Source organism: Pyrus communis, chromosome 17, assembly GCF_963583255.1.
Source record: "Pyrus communis chromosome 17, drPyrComm1.1, whole genome shotgun sequence".
NCBI lineage: Eukaryota > Viridiplantae > Streptophyta > Magnoliopsida > Rosales > Rosaceae > Pyrus > Pyrus communis.
In genome coordinates, this window is record NC_084819.1 from 14,018,098 (window position 1) to 14,036,915 (window position 18,818).

The 18,818-nt window shown below is 37.5% G+C and overlaps 2 protein-coding genes across 3 annotated transcripts; one reads left to right on the forward strand and one right to left on the reverse strand.

Moving 5' to 3' along the window:
• Window positions 1-2,202: 2,202 nt before the first annotated feature.
• On the forward strand, window positions 2,203-5,903 carry LOC137722236 (ultraviolet-B receptor UVR8-like). 2 transcript variants are annotated; one of them, XM_068461193.1, is made up of 11 exons: window positions 2,203-2,530; window positions 2,637-2,710; window positions 2,823-2,907; window positions 3,554-3,685; window positions 3,776-4,012; window positions 4,174-4,389; window positions 4,650-4,693; window positions 4,880-5,062; window positions 5,194-5,284; window positions 5,383-5,426; window positions 5,529-5,903. In XM_068461193.1, the coding sequence occupies exons 1-11, from the start codon at window positions 2,317-2,319 to the stop codon at window positions 5,649-5,651; spliced, it is 1,443 nt and encodes a 480-aa protein (XP_068317294.1). In that variant the 5' UTR covers window positions 2,203-2,316; the 3' UTR covers window positions 5,652-5,903. The 2 variants fall into 2 exon arrangements, with proteins under 2 accessions (XP_068317294.1, XP_068317295.1); XM_068461194.1 differs by having other exon boundaries at window positions 3,818-4,012.
• LOC137722235 (transcription factor EMB1444-like) lies at window positions 5,680-10,879 on the reverse strand. Its single transcript, XM_068461192.1, has 11 exons — window positions 10,718-10,879; window positions 10,182-10,628; window positions 9,610-9,816; window positions 9,184-9,277; window positions 9,031-9,072; window positions 8,862-8,921; window positions 7,469-8,644; window positions 7,280-7,381; window positions 6,770-6,910; window positions 6,554-6,679; window positions 5,680-6,102 (listed from the first exon to the last, which is right to left on the reverse strand). The coding sequence occupies exons 2-11, from the start codon at window positions 10,277-10,279 to the stop codon at window positions 6,013-6,015; spliced, it is 2,136 nt and encodes a 711-aa protein (XP_068317293.1). The 5' UTR covers window positions 10,280-10,628; window positions 10,718-10,879; the 3' UTR covers window positions 5,680-6,012.
• Between the last annotated feature and the right edge of the window lie 7,939 nt (window positions 10,880-18,818).

Consider the following 18,818-nt stretch of genomic DNA (forward strand, 5'->3'; position numbering starts at 1 on the left):
TCAAATTCTATTGAGTTTGGCTCATAGTAATCATTTATCAAAGACATAATAAAAAAAAAAGTACGGAACAAAGTCAGATTTGTATTGTAATAGAATAGATTGAATAAAATAATTTCTATTTTAGACATAAACAATCTTTAATTTACTAGAGTGTAATATTGTCCTATTTTTATTGAATAGTTGTTCGTTGTTTTTCACTATTAAATGAGCACATTATTAGTATATATTGAAAGCTTCACTATTTTATCGTGCTGGTTTTATATATAAATACCTAGCATCAAAATTGAGCACACTAGTCTATAGAGAACGGGAAAAACCCCAAAAATGCACGGACGAGTTTGATTTGTTGATGCAAATAGATCCGTTGGTACTTGGTAGGGATGGTAAGGGCTTGAAGCCGGCCAGTCAAAAATCAGATTATTATGAAAGTTGTTTATTAAATTGTTTGAAATTCGAATAAAAATGATACTAATTTCGTACAATTTGTTTTATTTCCGGCTTCGTGCCCTATCCCGGTCCCCCTTACCTGACTTCGTGCCCCATTCCAGTTCTCATTGGGTAAGGGGGTTCCCACCCTCTAACACAACTTGATTAGATCCACGACGTTGTGGCACTTTTCTGACCATCGGTTATAAATATTTGGATCCAACGTTAGATCTCTTTCCACGCAACTTGCACTGTTATTATTCTAAGGCCTGGTTTGGTATTGTTATGCTTTGAAAAAATATTACTTCTGTTGTGCTGTGAGAATAAGCAACTGTCAAAGTGCTTGGTAAATTTTTTTGTAAAAGTGCTGTTGGGAAAAAAAAAAAAAAAAAAAAAAAGCAGTATGATAGTATTTGGTAAATTTTTATGTAAAACAGCTGTGACTGTGTGAAATGACCTTTTATAATACTAAATGTACTATGATAAGCCACGACGTCGTTCGTTTTTTCATCTCACACTATGGAACCCTCACAACCTCCACCGTGAATTTGCAGAAACCTAATAACCAAACACATGCACAGTCACTACCATGATCCACCATACACTGATGCCACTCAAACAATGAGATGACGACGACGACGCGAATAGCGACTCTAAACCTGTTGCTGCTGCGTACAGTTTCGTTCCTTTGTGCGCGAGTCCACCATCGACGCTTGGGCCTTGGGCTTGCGGTCCCAAGCGACAGGGCATAGTGCAGCGGGGTGAGTGGGTCGACTCGGCTGGAGAGTCCATTGTCCTCAGCAGAGAGGTCCTCGTTGAGAGGCTTTGCATGAAAGAGCCATCGAAGTACCCTCGCTGGGACGACCCTGACTACTGCAAGTGGAAAGTTAAGGAACGGGAGATTTTAAACGACATCGAGCTCATCGTTTTGCTAGCCAAGGAGATTCTGCACTCTGATAGGTATTTGGATGGTGAGCAGCTGACGGAGGAAGATGAAGGATTGTGGTGGAAAGGCTTCTTGCTCATCATCCACACTCTGAGGATAAAATTGGCTGCGGAATTGATTCTATCATGCTCGATGATAGCGCTCGTGGACCATGAGTCTTTCCTTCAGTAGGCTGCTCCTGACAGCTCCACCACCGATGGAATCGGGGGACTCGGACTGTTATCACCACTCAACCCGAGCGACATCGGCACTGCAAGCTTACCGGAGGCAGCTTCTCTGAAATTTCTGGCCACACCGTACATGTCGTATGGCCACGACATTGTTCTTTCTCCTAAGAAGAATCAGGAGAAATGAGAAAGGAGAAAGGAGGGCAATATTGGCAATTTCCACAATACGCCATTTTTTGAAGTTGCTTTTTGTAGCTTCCACTTTTTAGCTTTTTTTTTTTTATCTACTTTGAAGAAAAACTAAATTAGGGTGTTTACCAAACATCAAAAACTCTCCTAATTTTTTTTTTCATACCAGTGTTTTTTTAAATCACCTCAACCCCAAACCATATCTAAATCCGAGCTAAATTTCAGATTGGACAATGATTAAAATATATACACGCCAACCCGCACAGGGCCCACCACACACGTGGTGACCCACCAGACCTCCTCGACAACTCCCTCTTCCAGAATGTTCCAGCACACTGGTGGCTTAAAAAATGGTAATCCGCACTCGGGGTCCAGATCGCTCCACGTGGCTTCCGACGTGGCGCAAGTTGCGTCCCGGTAAATGAAATGCCTCGATCTCATGTCTCTCTCAGTCCTTTTGCTTTCTTCTCCGGTCTCGCTGTAACTTTCCCACTGAAGCTTTCGCTAGAGAGAGAGAGAGAGAGAGAGAGAGAGAGATTTTGTTCTCAGATTTGTTACGCGAGAAAACGAGGTCGTTTCGGATCGGCGATGGACTGCAATGAAGGGGTAAGAGGAGGCTCGACGAAAACGGAGGAGCGGGGAGAAGCTCTGGTGTATATGTGGGGATATCTTCCCGGAGTATCGTCGGAGAAGTCTCCGACACTGTCTCTGACGCCTGTGCAGTTCCCGAATCGGATGGACGGTGGGGATTCGTGGAAGGACGTCTGCGGCGGCGGTTGCGGATTCGCCATGGCCATCTCAGGTTTGGTTCTCCAATTCTCAATCTTTAAACAAGTGATTAATGCTTAATTACATGTTCAGTTTGTAAATCCTTTTTTTCAATTTGCTTGGATGATGATTCTGATTAGAGTGTGGGAAGTTGATGACGTGGGGGTCGACGGACGACGAGGGGCAGAGCTACGTCGTTTCAGGGAAGCACGGGGTAATGCAGCGATCTTCTAATTGCTGAAATGTTTTTAGAATTCGAATTGTTTGGAACTAATTTTTGCATCTTTGTTTTGGATTTTTGTTTATGTTGCTGCACGTTTGTTAAGGAGACGCCGGAGCCTTATCGTCTCCCAAATGAGGCTTCAATACTCAAGGCTGCTGCCGGTTGGGCCCATTGCGTTTCTGTTACGGGTAGGTTTTTGCTCCGATTTCTGGTGACCGTTTGGATTGTGAAAATGATGGAATGAATATTCATAATTCAGTACTTAAATTTGTGTTTGAAATGAAATGAGTTACGTGTAAATTGGTTAGTTGACTGATGTGTGGATTACTAGTGTTTCTTAGTACTAGTTGCATTTAGGAAACACGTGTGAAACACCACGGTAATTCTTCGATTTGAGTTTGATAACATGAAAAATTATGGATAATCAAGGGCCCGTATGATAACTATTTCGTTTTTAATTTTTAGTCCATTTTTTGCACGTGAGATATGGAGAAAGTTTAGGGAGAAAGGAGAGATGAAGAAGGGTGGTGAGAGGGAGGGGAAGAAATAAAGAATAAATGAAAACAAAATTTGTATAGTGAAAACAACTTAAAATAAACTTTGGTATTTAGTTTTCAATTTGTATTCCTTTTCTTGTACATTTTTTCTATGTCTCTCACACTGTACTTCCTCCTCTCCTCTACATCATTCATTTCTCTCATGTATTTCCCCTCTATATCTACAAGAAAAACGAAAACTACAAAAGCTAAAATCAAAATGGTTATCAAACGGTTCCCCTTGTTTAGGAGCAGAATGTGAACTAATTGTGGTTATTGGCCAATGTACATGCTACAGAGAATGGTGAATTATACACTTGGGGTTGGAAAGAGTGTGTCCCCTCTGGGAATCTTATCGGTGATCTGGGTATGGTGGGACGCCTTCAAAGGGATACTACCGGGAACCAAAGTTCATTACTAGTTGAACAAGGTATTTCTGTAACCTGGGTATATCTGGAGAAACATGCACCTTCTAAATTGTACTAGATCAATGTGATTAAGACCTTATTATTTAATACAGTAAACTCGGTGCCTCAAGGCTTCAATCTGACTAGTGGGACAGTATCTAATCTTGACAGCAAAAGGGCCGGAGAGGACATTACAAAGCGAAGGAAGATTTCGTCAGCTAAACCTGAATCTGAAAGCTCAACAGGTAGTGAAGAATTCTTCACTCCCTCTCCTTGTCTTGTAACTCTGGGTCCTGGAGTGAGAATCACTACTGTTGCAGCTGGCGGACGCCACACTTTAGCATTAACAGGTAATAAGGCTTCAGGTTTATATTTAAGACTCTCAGGGCAGTTGCTTTTCTTTGTGGTCACACCATATAGTTTTGTAGGTTTGTAGGATGTACGAAGCTATGGAAGATTTTTGATGTAACGCAAGACTCCTGATGCATCATAATTTTAACCGAAGTTTCAGATATGGGACAGGTGTGGGGTTGGGGCTATGGAGGTGAAGGACAGCTAGGTTTGGGTACCAGGGTAAAGATGGTTTCTTCTCCTCATGTCATACCCTGTATTGAGCCATCTACTTCTGGGAAGGATGGGTCTTCTGTGGTATCTCAAGGTTCAAAAGTTCCTGGAAGTTGTGTGAAGGAGATTGCTTGTGGAGGCCGGCACAGTGCGGTAATAACAGGTCAGCATTTAAGGGATCGTATAGAGCTTGTAACCAGAGAATGAAGAGCTGGTTAATAGACTGCGTCTGTAGGTTGTATGCGTTGATATAATCCTACTTATTTGCTTCCCATCCTTAATTACCTTTGGATCCATGCAAAATGCCGGATTGGTCTTGGTTGTTCTATGGGTCCTGTTAATTTGACGAAGACGTCCACTTTTGTGTGACCAGTTCATTTTGTAGTCACTTCTTTACCTTTAGAAATGATCTTTAATTTACAGATGCTGGAGCACTGCTTACGTTTGGCTGGGGGCTCTATGGACAGGTGAGCTTGCTATGCTAGTCAAGGTCTAATGCTATGTTGTCTTGCACTGAGTAAATTGTTTGCTCTCCTTACACACTGTTATAATTAGGAGCTCTACTGATTACATTTTCAATTGAATCACATTTGCTTTTCTTCATTCTTGTTATTTATCTGTGGCATTTCTTTTCTTTTCTTGTTTTGATCCAGTGTGGGCAAGGGAATACAAATGATCAGCTAAGACCAAGTTATCTGAATTCATTATCCGGTACTAAAGTGAAAAACATCGCTGCCGGACTATGGCATACTCTATGTATATCTGATGATGGTCGTGTACATGCTTTTGGTGGGAATCAGTTTGGACAGTTGGGAACAGGTGGCGACGAGGCTGAGGTAAGCTCAACACTCTCTCCGTCTAGGTTCTTTTTTCAGCTTTCTGATCTTAACTTGGCCCATCTTCTTGCTGTATGCATGCGTTTTATTTCCTCATATAAATTAACTAAATCATATACTTGTTGCTTCAGACTCTACCTAAGATATTGGATTTTCCGGGTTTGGGAAGCAAGCATGCAAAAGTAGCCTCCTGTGGCGCCCGACATAGTGTCATTCTAACAGGTAAGCAAATGAAGCTGAAAAGTGTTGATACTCGCACTAATCACTGATTATTCTCAAATCTTTTAATTTGATCGTTCCCTTTGTTATTTTGGCTGCAGAAGACGGCCAGTTATTTAGTTGGGGGTGGAATAAGTATGGCCAGGTATACTAATTAACATGATCAAAATCTTTGAGCCACAAACGTATATTCTTGAACGATCTTTTTTAACTTTTAACGAGCTTTTCCATTCCCGGTTGTATGTAGCTTGGCCTGGGCGATTCCGTGGATAGGAACACTCCTTCTCAAGTTTCTATAGAAGGTTGCCTACCGAAAAATATTGCATGTGGCTGGTGGCATACGCTACTTCTAGCCGAAAGACCCATTTGAGTTGGGGCCAATCGATGATGATGATAGAAAAGGAATGACTTGTTAGGATGACCAACTTCACTAGCCTGTGTTATTAGCCGAAAGACCCACTTGTATCGGTTGTACATTATTTCTATGCGCACATTCGCGGAGCCGTACGGCCATGTGTTCCATTCTTTCTAGTGATGCCGGTTTTCATCAAAATGCATAGAAATCTTAATTTGTACACAGACAATTAAGTACTTGTACTGATAATTTACAGTCTTCTGATGAGGATTGATGGTGATGTCTCCTAGGTATCGTCATCGTCATCTGGTTTCGAGGTTTCGAAGCCACAATATTCGACGACTTACCCGTTTTCTTGGATGCAAATGGAGGCGCATCATATCCTGCTTGATATTGAACTTCTTCTGCGTTGCAGAAGATGCAGCAGTGGCCAAAACACATCCATTCTGTGAAACCCCAGTGGAGCCTGGGCATATTCAAACCAACATAACATTTAGAACAGCGACAATTACGGCCTTCTTTCAACTAAATTACGATTTTCGTCTTCCTAGTTTCCGAACAATTGTTGGTCTATGTAGTTTCCTCTTTCGCATTTGGTATCTGTAGTTACTAATTGCAACAATTCAAGGACAAAATTCCACAACTCTTTCAACACGATTAGCACGTCATAGACAAATGTGAGAGTAAATAGGGTGTTTTACACGAGTAAATCACCCCGCATTTACCCGAAACGTGCTATTTTCGTTGAAAATTTGATTGAGTAATTGTTCTTAAATTGCAACTAGTAAACCATGTTCTTAAAACTGCGAAAACTGAAACTACATGGACCAAAGTGGAACTTCACCGAAACTATATGATACGACCAAAACCATACTTCGGCCTTTTTGCTATATGGAATTATTGTAGAGACAGTATACCTCAACAACAAAGTGTGCCCACATGTTGCTTAAGCGAGTTTCCATGACACCCTTCAAGATAGTCAGTTCCAACCGTCGGATAGCTTGGGCTATGTCTAAGAAAAGTCCATGTTCATCACATAGCATCTGCAGTAGTTATAGAAGATTTGGATGAAATGTTTCTGCTATGAAGCTTTGCGTTCAGAAAATTAACAAAGACGAGGACACGCAACAGACCTCTATGAGAATGTGTCCCGAGTGTTCAAGATCTTCTACCACAATGGGGCAAATCTGGTGTTCGCTTCCAACTTCAAAAGCCCTGCTTGTCCCATTTTCACAGCCACTTGTGGCTTCGCTCATGGTATTGGAACGAGGTGCCTGAAAAAGCATCAAGGATTTGGTTAGAAACTTGTGATTGGTGCGTTTGTCTTCAACATCAACGCCACCAGCTGGATTTGGAACTATAAAATGGCTTTGCGGATTAAAAAGCTTATACAAGTCCAGGATATTGTTACATAAGTGTTTTTTGTCTAAGAGAGTCATCGTGCTTGTGGTGGCAGCTATTCATTGATATATTCATTCTAATTATTTCATGCAAAGAGGTCAAGTTGTTCCAAAATTTCTAATTTATGGATGCTTTTGTTCTTCAACCTAAAAAGTAGATCGAAAACTGTCCAGAAAATCAGATGGCAATTAACAGAAGCTCTGCAGCACAAGGGAGCGTTACTTGAAATAAACGTTGCATACCTCTTGCTGTGTGTAGCACTTCAGTTTTTCAGCTTGGTCGGTCATGTTTCTTAAAAACTGCATGTGTTTTATGGTTCGGTCTAAAAGGCCGTCAATGCTGCACTGAATTCACCGCATACAAAGCACATTAAGCTAGAGAAAAATAATCAATTCTGTATAGCCTACAACAAATACAAAAAGGATATTCACCTTGGCACCATTTGGGACAAGTTCCCGCAGCTCCTTGACACGATCCTGAATCAGTTGTCTATCTCTTGGTCTTAGCTTTGGGCTATTGCCAATCTTGGTCTTCCTTGCAGTGCCACCGGATAACTTTTGTTCCCTTTTAGGCTTCACAGATTTGTACCCTTTCCCCTGCTGCTCTTCATCAACCAAAGTGCTCATCATGTCTGTGAAAGAAGCTGGTGTAGCACCCCTGGCAAGTAAAGAAGATGACTGGTTCCATGTCACCGAACCACTTTCTATTGGGGCACACGCTTCAAATTTCAATTGTTTAAAAGAAGCAGGAAATTGACTTGAAGAGGTAATAGATGATTTAATATTGTCTGATCGGCTAGACGAGGTTTCATCTTTGGCTACAAACGCTTTCACGAGGTTCTCAGCATCACTTCCTTTGGAAAACCATGATGGCTCAATAGAGCTAGCCAGATCTTTCTGCAAACTAGAGCTGCTACACGTATCATCAATGCCAATGGATGGATCCCATAAATTTTCATCAGTCTGCCTCTGCGAAAGTGTTCCAAGTGCTTTGTGTAGTTCACAATTTTCAGGAAAGCTAAAGAAATTATTCACCATGCTGTAACTTGTATCTTTAGCATTAACGTCTTCGAACAGTTCAGCTACACCTCCAACAGGGTAAGAAGTGAAATCGCTCATGGATTCTCCAAACACTTCCAAATTGTAACCACCAAATTGAGAATAGGCTAGGAGTTCTTCCTCCAGACAAGACAACCCAAACATCTGACTTTCCATCATACCCAGCAAGCTGGTATCTATCGACTGACTGAGTGGACTTGATTCTCCACTGTGATAAATTGGTGGAACACCAGTCACACTTTCGTCTCTACTCTTTAGAACTTCTGGGTGATCTGTTCCGGTCTCTAGAAGTGAATCTTCAGCAGTTGGCAACAAGTGCCCCAATGTCGACAATAGGTTATTATATCTGATGTTATCAACATCTTCTGACTTTTCAACTTTCAGTGGGTTAATGGTAACACCTGATGGCTCAAATGTGGTCTCCATTAAATTTGATGATTGTGACCATGACGATTGAGCTTGACTGTAAGGTACAATTTTCCCCATACCATTGTGAATGTCATTGAATCTATCTTTCACAAAAGCAACCACTGTTGGATCTTCAGCAACCTGAAATCTTGATAAAAAGAGAAAGGGATAAATAAGAAGAATACAAATCGATGTACATGGGACACAGACAGAGAATTCAGACCGAGAAGCACATGCTCCCTAAGATCCGGAAAGGGGAAAGGACATAAACTTGTAAGCTATAAGCTACGACACTATAATGACAAGGGTTACATGACATAAATTGCTTATCTAGAATGAGTTCAGAATGAGCACGAACCGTCTCCAAGGAGCCAAGTTGCAAAACTCCATATGGAAGCACAGGTACAAGTAAAATTGTCTGAATGAGAAATCAAATATGTACTCAGATTTCCATCCATCACAAACATGCGAAACTTGAGGAATTAAAGTCACAAGTGTGGGCTAGTATGTGCTGACAAACTAGTTACCTTGATACCCGATGAAAACTGAAGAATCCATTCATCTGGACACTGAGAAAATATATTCTTATTTAGATATACTGTTCACTACTAGAAGAAATTTTACCAACTGTATACAAAGATCGCTAAGAATTTACATCAGCATGTTAGAATAAGATTTACCTCAGGAACTAACTTAGAGCCAGACTCTCTGGTGCACAGATTGTTAAGGAATACCCAGCTATAGTTTCCTGTACATGCCACCTCACCAACAACCCTGAGAAATTATTCAAATCCACAGTGAACCATTTTTCATTCCCTACGATTTTGAGAAACTTAAAATTAAACACCTTGTGCGGCTTGCTGATATCTTTCAAGAACAAAACATTTGCAAATAGCACCGGTTTTTATAAGTAGCGGTCATTAATGTGTGTAAAGAAAGAGTTTACGCAAACGACAACTGTAAGACAAATGGAAATTTTGCACCTCCGCCGAAATTTCTTTGGTTACTTATATATTGCATATATTTCTTGTAAAACACATGTACAGACTTTTTTGGAGAGTCAACAGAGGCACACAACAAGACTAGAGTCAAGAACAAGATTGTACCCTTTTCCAAATGTGTGCTGAAGATATGACATATCAGCCACTGCTAGTCCAATTGGATATCCTGTAGATCCACCATCATGTATACTTGTTGCAAAACCTTTAAAAAGCATCTGATTTGCGTTGCTGAAATAAATATCATCCGATGCATGCTCAACAGCTTCTATTGGCTTTGGGTGATGACAGTACCCATCCTCCCACGACAAAATCCTTAGACAACAAGAAGACCAGTATCATAATGAAGATCGTCACTGGATTTGATATAGGTGAGATACACATAAAACTCGGCACAGAAAGTCCATTAGGATGTCAATCCTAAATTCCTAATAACATACAAATATTGAAACCTCTCTATGCATTTATAAATATGTTTCATATCTTAATGTGATTCGAATCAAACAGAATGCACATAGTGCACCAAGGAAGCAGCAAGATCATCATCAAAACTAAAATCGCAAAAGCATTTTGACTAACTAATTAATTACTTTCCAAATTCTAATGACGGATAAACAGATTAAAATTTTCTACTATAATTCATAGCGAAAACCGGATAAAAGAAGAGAAAAGAAGCTTACAAATCACTCTGGTGCTTGAGCTTCCAAAACACAGCATAATTCCAAGGCGAATTGCTGCACAGGTTCTTCAGCAACTGCCTCAGAGCAGTAGTCCCCATTATCTTCTCAACGTCCTCAAAAGTCTCTCAAATACAACAACTAGTAACAAAATCAATCAATCACTTCTAGAAAAAGCACGCAAAAACAAACAAACACCTTATCTAGCTGCCCCGATACGAAGCCCGACCCGCCTGTTTAATCCGCAATCCAGCTCTTCGTTTAATCGGTGGACCGGTCGAAAACAATTCCATCACTAAACACTAACCCGCTCTCTCTCAGCTACTAACCAGCGTAATCAAAAAGCACTTTAACAAATCGAGAATCGATAAGAAGCTCAGCCTCTACTCGTTCGACCGATTCAAATAAGCAGTTCATAACTCTGTTTCGATTAATTCGAACCAAAAATCGCTGCCACACACACAAACAAACACAAAATTCTTAGGATCCTTACATGAAAATTCGATCAGCTACTGCAAGAAAACTGAGAAAGCAGTTACCTCTAGAAACGAAGACGTTTATCGAGTTCGTATTCGGTGGCCTCCATTTCTCTCTGTGTATTCAGTGTTTGGTTGGGCCTTCTTCTTCTTTGTCGCGCCCCCGAAGTGCAGAAGCTCCGTATGTCCAAACGCAACACAAACTAAACAACAACGGCTTGTATGCTATTCTTATACAATATGTCGCCGCCGGTGACCGGTCACGGATTTTTTTTTTTTTTTTTATTATGGCGGATTTCAAACTTGTCCAAAGTCGGATTCTATAACTAGATTAGAGAAGAGATTTTTCACCGTCACACGAAATAGTAAATTATGTGTTCTTATATAAATGATGTATTATATGTGTTAAAAGGTAAATAATTTAAAAATTAAAATTTTTCATCATTTGCATAAAAACACTCAATGTATTATCCGTGTTCTCGTCACAACTAAAAATTTCTTCATTTGGAGAGAGAGGGAGTGGGTGTGGGGACCCACAAATTTGTTTTTCTATGGGATGTGGGGGCCACTGTCTGGCTAGTCCTGTTAATGGTTATTAACGACTATGTGTTTTACGGGTCGTATTTCGTGATAGAATATGAATCATTTTCGGATCTTTTTGTGAGAGTTTGGGGAATTCTTTAATTATATTCGTTCATCACATATTGTGTAGTTATAAATTATTATAAATCTTTTCATTTAAAATTAAATATAAATAGTATTTGATGAAAAATGACTCATGATGTACGATGAACATATGTGATTGAAGGATCCTTGGGATCCTCACAAAGAGGATCCGGGAGAGGATCCTCATTCTTCATGATATTGCACGGTAGTATATTGAGTGTGATACTTATATACAGAAATCAGACAGTTTGAGTAGTTTGATTGAGTGTGTGAAAAAAACAAGTTGTCTGAGTTTGATACCTGTAATATTGCTGCTACTACACTAGTCTGACTTCAATGACTGTGAGAGTCATACTGTAGAACATACTAAGTATAAGTATCACACTCATAGGTTCAATATATTAAACTCATGAATTCAATATATATATTGATATCAAACTCAAATCTTTCGGTCCACTATAGGAGTGATTTTTGTATGAGCTCAATATTGAGAGACTCGTGGAGTGTTCACAAGGGGTACTGCAAAACATGTACGAGGCCCTTCTAATGGAAAAATAAAATTCAACGAGGATTTGGTTCATCCTACGCTTACACATCATGGGCACCTTCTCACATTTTTCGACCTATTGTGGAAGGTCTAACTTCAAAAGATAGGAGAATTCGAATTTTGGTACTAATGAATGGATATCTTACTTGATCAAATGGCCTAACTCATATATGCTATTAACTATATCACATAAAAAAAAATAAGCGGAGGCATACAGGAGGAATGGGTTAATCTGAGCCTGGTTTGGAATTGTGGAACGGTATTGAGGCTAGCCTTGAGGTTGGTCTCGATGGGGAGGAGAGAAAGGAGGAATGGTGACGCCTCCAAACTTGGTAAAACGCAGTTAGCCATTAACCTACTACAAGGCGACACGTTTGTGCGATTTAGAATATGCGACGCCTCCCACAATTATTAGTTTATTAATTAACTAAAGCAACTTGCAAGTGGAAGGCACGTAAGTTAAGCTAGATTAATTTACGAGATTTGGCATTTTATGATAAACGTTGACATAAACATACTTATTAATAATCTTACATATACTGACAGACTTTGAGCATATATATATATATAGACACACACACACACGATAAGTAGTTCGAGTTTTCTAAAGTTTGTACCTTTTAATTGAAATATACACCTATTTGATATGTTGACCTTAATTACCTGAGATAAGCACACCAATAGATTGAAAGCACCTATGTATGAAACCAAATTAAGTAGGGCAACTTCAATTATGCATACTTTTAAATAATAGGTTCGTGTTATTCACACACTCATATTCTTATTTTTCTCAAAAATCGAAATTAAAAGAGATGTATGAAAAGTAAAAATTGATGTACTGATAGCAGTACCCGATAATATTGAGAGGTTCTTAGGTGCCTTGGCATGCCAGTTGACTTAATTACATTAGGAATATGCTATTAATTATGTGGTTCTTTTATTTTAAATTTTGGTTAGAAAATACGGGTGTACAAGTGCAATATTAAGACAATGTGTTTTTCCTTTCTTTTTTCTCAGGAATATGAAAATCTTAACCTAACGGACCATTGCTCCATAGCTATCTATAACATCTGTCAGCAAACTTCTTTTTTTTTTTGGTATTTATCTTCTTTAGTATTTAATTATATAATTTATTGATCTTTTTACTCTTATTCATTTATTTTCCTTAATTTATATTGTTTGTACCATACTTCACCACTCTCAAAACTACCAAGCATGGGTCAACTCCATACATTCAAGGACCCACTGAAGAGTTCATGTGGAAGCACCCCTGCCGAAGCACACGAGTTCCTCTCCAATCAAGAGACCAATCACAACACAACACTTGTCAACATCAGAATAAAACTTCTAGAGTCCCACATCGACCGGGAGCGGAAGACTCTCCTCAACTATAAACGGGGACCATTCTCCTACAATTAAATCCGGATGTCATTATTGTACTTAAACTTGTAAAACCGAATAATGATGATTATGCTTGAACTTATGTATTGTGTAAACTCTTCTCTATTAATGAGAACTCGATATACCCTGTGAATGCAGCTAAACTTAGGGTAATCTGTGTACATCTTGTGTTTGCTTCCTTGTCTCTATTTCTTTACATATTATCATCACTAAGTGATCGGAACAACCAAGTGAAGGTCACAAACTTGACATTTTACGTTGTTCTAAAGTCTCACTGATTTTGTGCATCAACACATGTTTTATTTAGTCAATCTAATTAAGTCCAGAAATCAAAAGAAGTACGCATGGAAGAAAAATAATATGCGAAAATCACTTCTTTAAGCTTAGGCAAAGCACTTCTGAATTTGGTTGGTTGAAGTGGGTTTTTGAAGTTTATGAAATACTAATCACGCTAGTTCGTGTCGTCGAAGATCAAACAATTGCCACATAATTGGACCGACCACATATTTCTTAAGGTCGAGTTAGTAAGATTAGTTGAAGTCAGCTGTGTGAAATATATATAGTAAGTACAATTATTTGTTTCGTGTTTTCCACGGAAAAACAATGTCAATGAATAAAGGCCACACTGCTTAAAATGAAAGATGATTATTTCTGGAATAAAATTAGAGGAACAATTGGAGCTTAGTCTTTTAGATCATTTGGTCAACAAAGATGACCTAAAACATGAATTCGTTATGCTTTAACCATCATTCTACCCTCTTCACAAAAATATTAATTCATACTTTCTTAAGCATGCTAACTTAAACTTGCATACGATTTCCTTTGAGAAAATATGAATGGTTCTGATGAATAAGGCATTTTTCAACAGATTAAAGAATGAATTGTGATGCCTATAGATGACTTAAAATAATGGCATTAAAAAACAAATAAAATGTGGAAGTAGACTGATCAAGAGTTATTTTGGTTAAATGAAAGCAGCATTCGTCATGCGTGGATGGATAAATTATGATGAACAGATTAAAGTCGTACATGTGTTTTGATCTAACCTATTATTAACAATGAAAAACCGTTATTATGTTAATTAATTGGAAGTGACCCCATACAAAATTGCAAAAGAAGAGCAAAGAAGTAAACTAATTCGGCAAACAAATGAATTACAGTCTTACTAGTGTGAGATTTACACTAAATCTAGTTCTATTCATCTTTGTAATCATGTTGTTTTCGGTTAGCTTGGCTATCAACAAAGTACTTAAGAACTGCTCAATAATTTGTGATTAATAATGCTTTATTAAGATTTTTTAAACATGTCTACGTAATATTTATTATTTAATGAATGAATATCGTACTCTTAAAAAAAATATGTTGGTTACTACGTTTCTGAGTGCAAAAATATATTCATATAATTTGAAGCCGAAATGTAAGAAACAATCCTACAACTGATAAGAGGCTCTTTTTTTTTATTATTATTATTATTATTTTTTTTTTTCTCACAACCTATAGCTAGCCTGACGATTTAAAAATATAGCCGACATGGTTGAATTTGCAGAACAGCAAGGATTGGGGGCGGAGGTCGAATAAGAACAACTTCTAATTATTTTATGTAATTAATTATGTATTATCTTACATCAAACAGAGGCATCTTTCTGGGACAATATTGTTAATATATTTAGGGTTTTAATTAACCAATGGTCGAAGACTCGGAGCTGATAATTCATAACTGAAGTCCCCACAAACAAAGCTTTGAAGTCCCAACTCGTCGCTTTTGGGATGCGATGTTGCTAGGGTTTATTATCTAGAAAAACCGAGGAAGTGCTAGTTGTGAATTGATTAGTTAGGATTTATTCATGCAAGGCATTAAGAAATTAAGGAGTGTTTTTTCATTCTTTGTTTTATTAGAAAGAGAGAAAGAGTGTTTTTTTTTTCTTTGTTTTACAAAAGTTTGGATGCATGCATGGATGCAGTCAAGTAGGTTTAATTCATAATTTGTTGCAACTTGTAACTCAACATATATATAAATATATATATTGCAAAAGGAAAATAATAATTGTAAACTAAACAAGAATTTGGCTATAATGTTATGTCTCATTTAGTTATACAAGTTTTATTCAAGTTTAACCATTATAAAGATTCATTAAAATTGGAAGAACGAAAGAGAAGGGGAAGTTAGATATATATATATTTTTTTTGTCAAATGGAAGTTTTATACTCTTATAGCCGACAATGAAAAGAACATACAGTAAAGTTTTTTTGGGTGAAAAGCATATATTAAAGTTGAAAAAGATAAAATAAAATAGAGCAGAGGTAGGTTATTGGTCCGGCGGCAATAGAATTATTGTAGAATGCCAAATACATACACGTGAGTGGGGTCTTACTCAATCACAACTTGCAAAAGTAGCCAAGTTGGGATTCTCTATCTGATCACTGCTTTGTTATTAGTATTTTTCTCATCCCGTGACATGATGTATTTATGTAGATTCATTAATCTGAGTTGCTATATATAAATAAAAAAAAAAATTAACTAATTCTTCAAATCATGATGTAAAAGAAACTTACGATCATTATGTCCCTTAGAACAAGTATCATGCTGCATGGCAGATTCTCTCATTTGAGCGGCTGTAAACATTCAAGGTTAAATGTATCTTCAAAATCTTAGGAAACACATGATCATTATGTCATAGCAAACGATTTGTGGTGGTTACCACTATAACACTGCCTACTGCCTCTTGTGTATACATTAATTGCTTGGTGTAAGAAATAATATGATTAATTGTTCATACGCTTGAGTGTTTTTTAATTGTAAGTCATTATATAACTCACATTTAACTCAGAGTCGAATATCGTTTGCGTACAATTAACCTTACCCTTCTTGTAACTTGTAAGTTGCAACTGAATCATCTTAAATAATAACATCCTACCATGAAGTTAAGAGAGAGGCTTGAATCCTTAATATTGAGGAGTTCCTCCTCAAGATACTTTATGATATTTACAGAACTTCGTGATTATGATCGGCATTGTTCATATTAAGATTTACCCTGAGATTTCAAGAGTTCTGTATGAAATTTTAATTGAGACTTCTAAGAAAAAATAATTATATGAATTAAAGGTAATTGCCAAATCAAAGAGATGCAATGAGCAAAAGGGTGAAAAGTAAGGGCATGTCGCCCTTTTTTCACAAAATAAAGTGCTGTACGGATATGAGTGTTGCTCAAGGCACAGACCAAAAGCAGCATTAGTGCACAAAGCTAGGCAAGGGCATACGTAAGCATTTTCAGTGGGGCGTTTTTTGCACGTTCTTCTTTATATAAAAGCGCGCCAGAGATGCACCATGAAGGGCCCATTACAGTGGGAACCTTTAACCGTCCATACATGTGGGCCTGGGGATTTGGCCCGCCGTTGACGATAAACAGTCTAATTCAGGAATGATAGCAGAGTCTGACGCTATGAAACACAGGACGCTTTGTCGGCAGTCGTTTGTTCAATCAATTCATTTTGTCGACTCATTCATTTGATTTTCAAATTAAGCTCTAGAATTCACTTATTATTACGATTTAGTAATATTTTTTTTTTACTTGTAAATGAGAGATCTTAAATTCGGTTGTAACTAAAGACAAATTTGAACCATATTATTATAGTTAATCCATTATAAAACTTAACTCACTTCTTCCAACCTGTCAATATAGATACTCTTATTTGTTAAAAAAAATCAAATAAAATAAGCGCCAGAAAGAGGTTCAATGTTCCGCATTTATATTGGCAGGATTTTGCATTGGGATAGATTACCAACCAGGTAGTTTGTTTATAAACAGAAGGGGAAAAAAATGTAAGAAGTGAATTGTTTTCGTGGTTAGGCTATATCTCTGTAACCAGTTGCATTTTAAGCTTAAATTTTTTTCGTCTACTTAATATAAATTAAAGTAACAATACAGCTTGTAATAAAAAAAAAATTGAATCCTCTTTTGACAAAAGAGAAAATATGTAGTTTGTGCATTTTTTGTTTTTATTGAATAAACGATATTATTTACATTAAAAAAATGTGCTTAGCCTTATAATGAGATAACAATAAAGTTGTTCAAAAAGGGGTGGGGGAATAATTTGGTTGCAAACTTATCATTTTCGAAATTCAAACTTTAGATCTCTCAGTTATATGTTAAGAGAAATACCAATAATAGAATATGTTAATATTAGGAGAACTCTGTGTGAGATTCTTTTATTCTTCACCATAATATACATGTAGACGATGGGTGCTTGTGTCCAGTCTCCTCTAAAGAGTAGGAAAAATAGACCTTCACCAGTGTAAGTAAAAAGGCTAAAAAGGGGACAGCATTAATGTTAAAATGTCGAACATTTAATTACAATTTTTTTTTTTTTCTCGAAAAAACTGAAGTTGTATACCAAAAAACACACAAGCAATCTAACGTATATATCTGCTCGGTAATATATGCATTCCAAGATAGAGAAACCTAATTCCTCTTTACAAATGAAGGTCCATAGCTAGAGACACAGTTTCCATATGTATAATCAAATTCCTCGGAAGGTAGGGGTTATATCCCAATGCTAAATAAAACTTTATTGTGCTTATACTCTAAAAGTTAAAGGGGCTGCGATTGTTACTCAGTATCGTCACATGGAATTTAAAACAATTCATAGGATTCTTGCTAATTGAGTCGGACTTATTGTCAACCGTATTATTTCTTCTTAGTGAGCGGCATTTCTAAAAGATAGACGTATTTTTTATTGCATAGGCTTAGTTTCTAAGGGTTCAATTTTATGGGCAAAAAGGTTTTTGACAGTAATGTGCACATAAAAGTGGATATTGCTAAGGCTTTTTATACCTTAAAACTGGGATTTTCTTCTTTGTGTTATTTCAAATTTTTGATTTTGTCGTGTTTTTGTAGATTGAGTTCATATCTTATTACAGTCAGCTCGTCTTTCAGTTCTAGTAAATGGCACCACACATGGATTTTTCTCTTGTGTTGCAAGGTGTTTGTTAGGAGGATCCTATTTCTCCATTCCTTTTTTGTCTTGCAGAAGATGCTCCAACTAGAGGTTTAACCTTACTTTACTCCACTGGACAAATTATTGCAATTACGGATTGAAGGGTTGTTGCCCTCTTACTCATGTGTTCTATGTATATGACCTTTTTATTTTTTGTCGTGGAAATGCTCAATCTATTAGCTCTCTTCAGAATTTCTTGAATAAGTATGCACATCTTATGGTCAATTTGTTAATGCTAACAAGAGCAGTTTTTACCTCCGGTGCACCTCTTCTCATCACAAAGCTCATGTGGAGAGACATCTTGGTTTTCGTTTAGGTATGTCTCCTTTGCTTATTTGCGTGTTCTGATTTTTCTTGGTAAACCAAAGAGAATTCATTTTCAAGCTTTGGTTGATAAGACAATGGCTTGTCTTTCGGGTTGGAAAGGTAAACTTCTCTCAATGGTAGGATGGATTCAATTAGTGCAGTATGTTTGTCATAATTTGTTTCTCCATAATTTCTCTGTTTATCAGTGGCCAACCAAACTTTTGAAGCATCTTTTTGCTTGTGCACAAA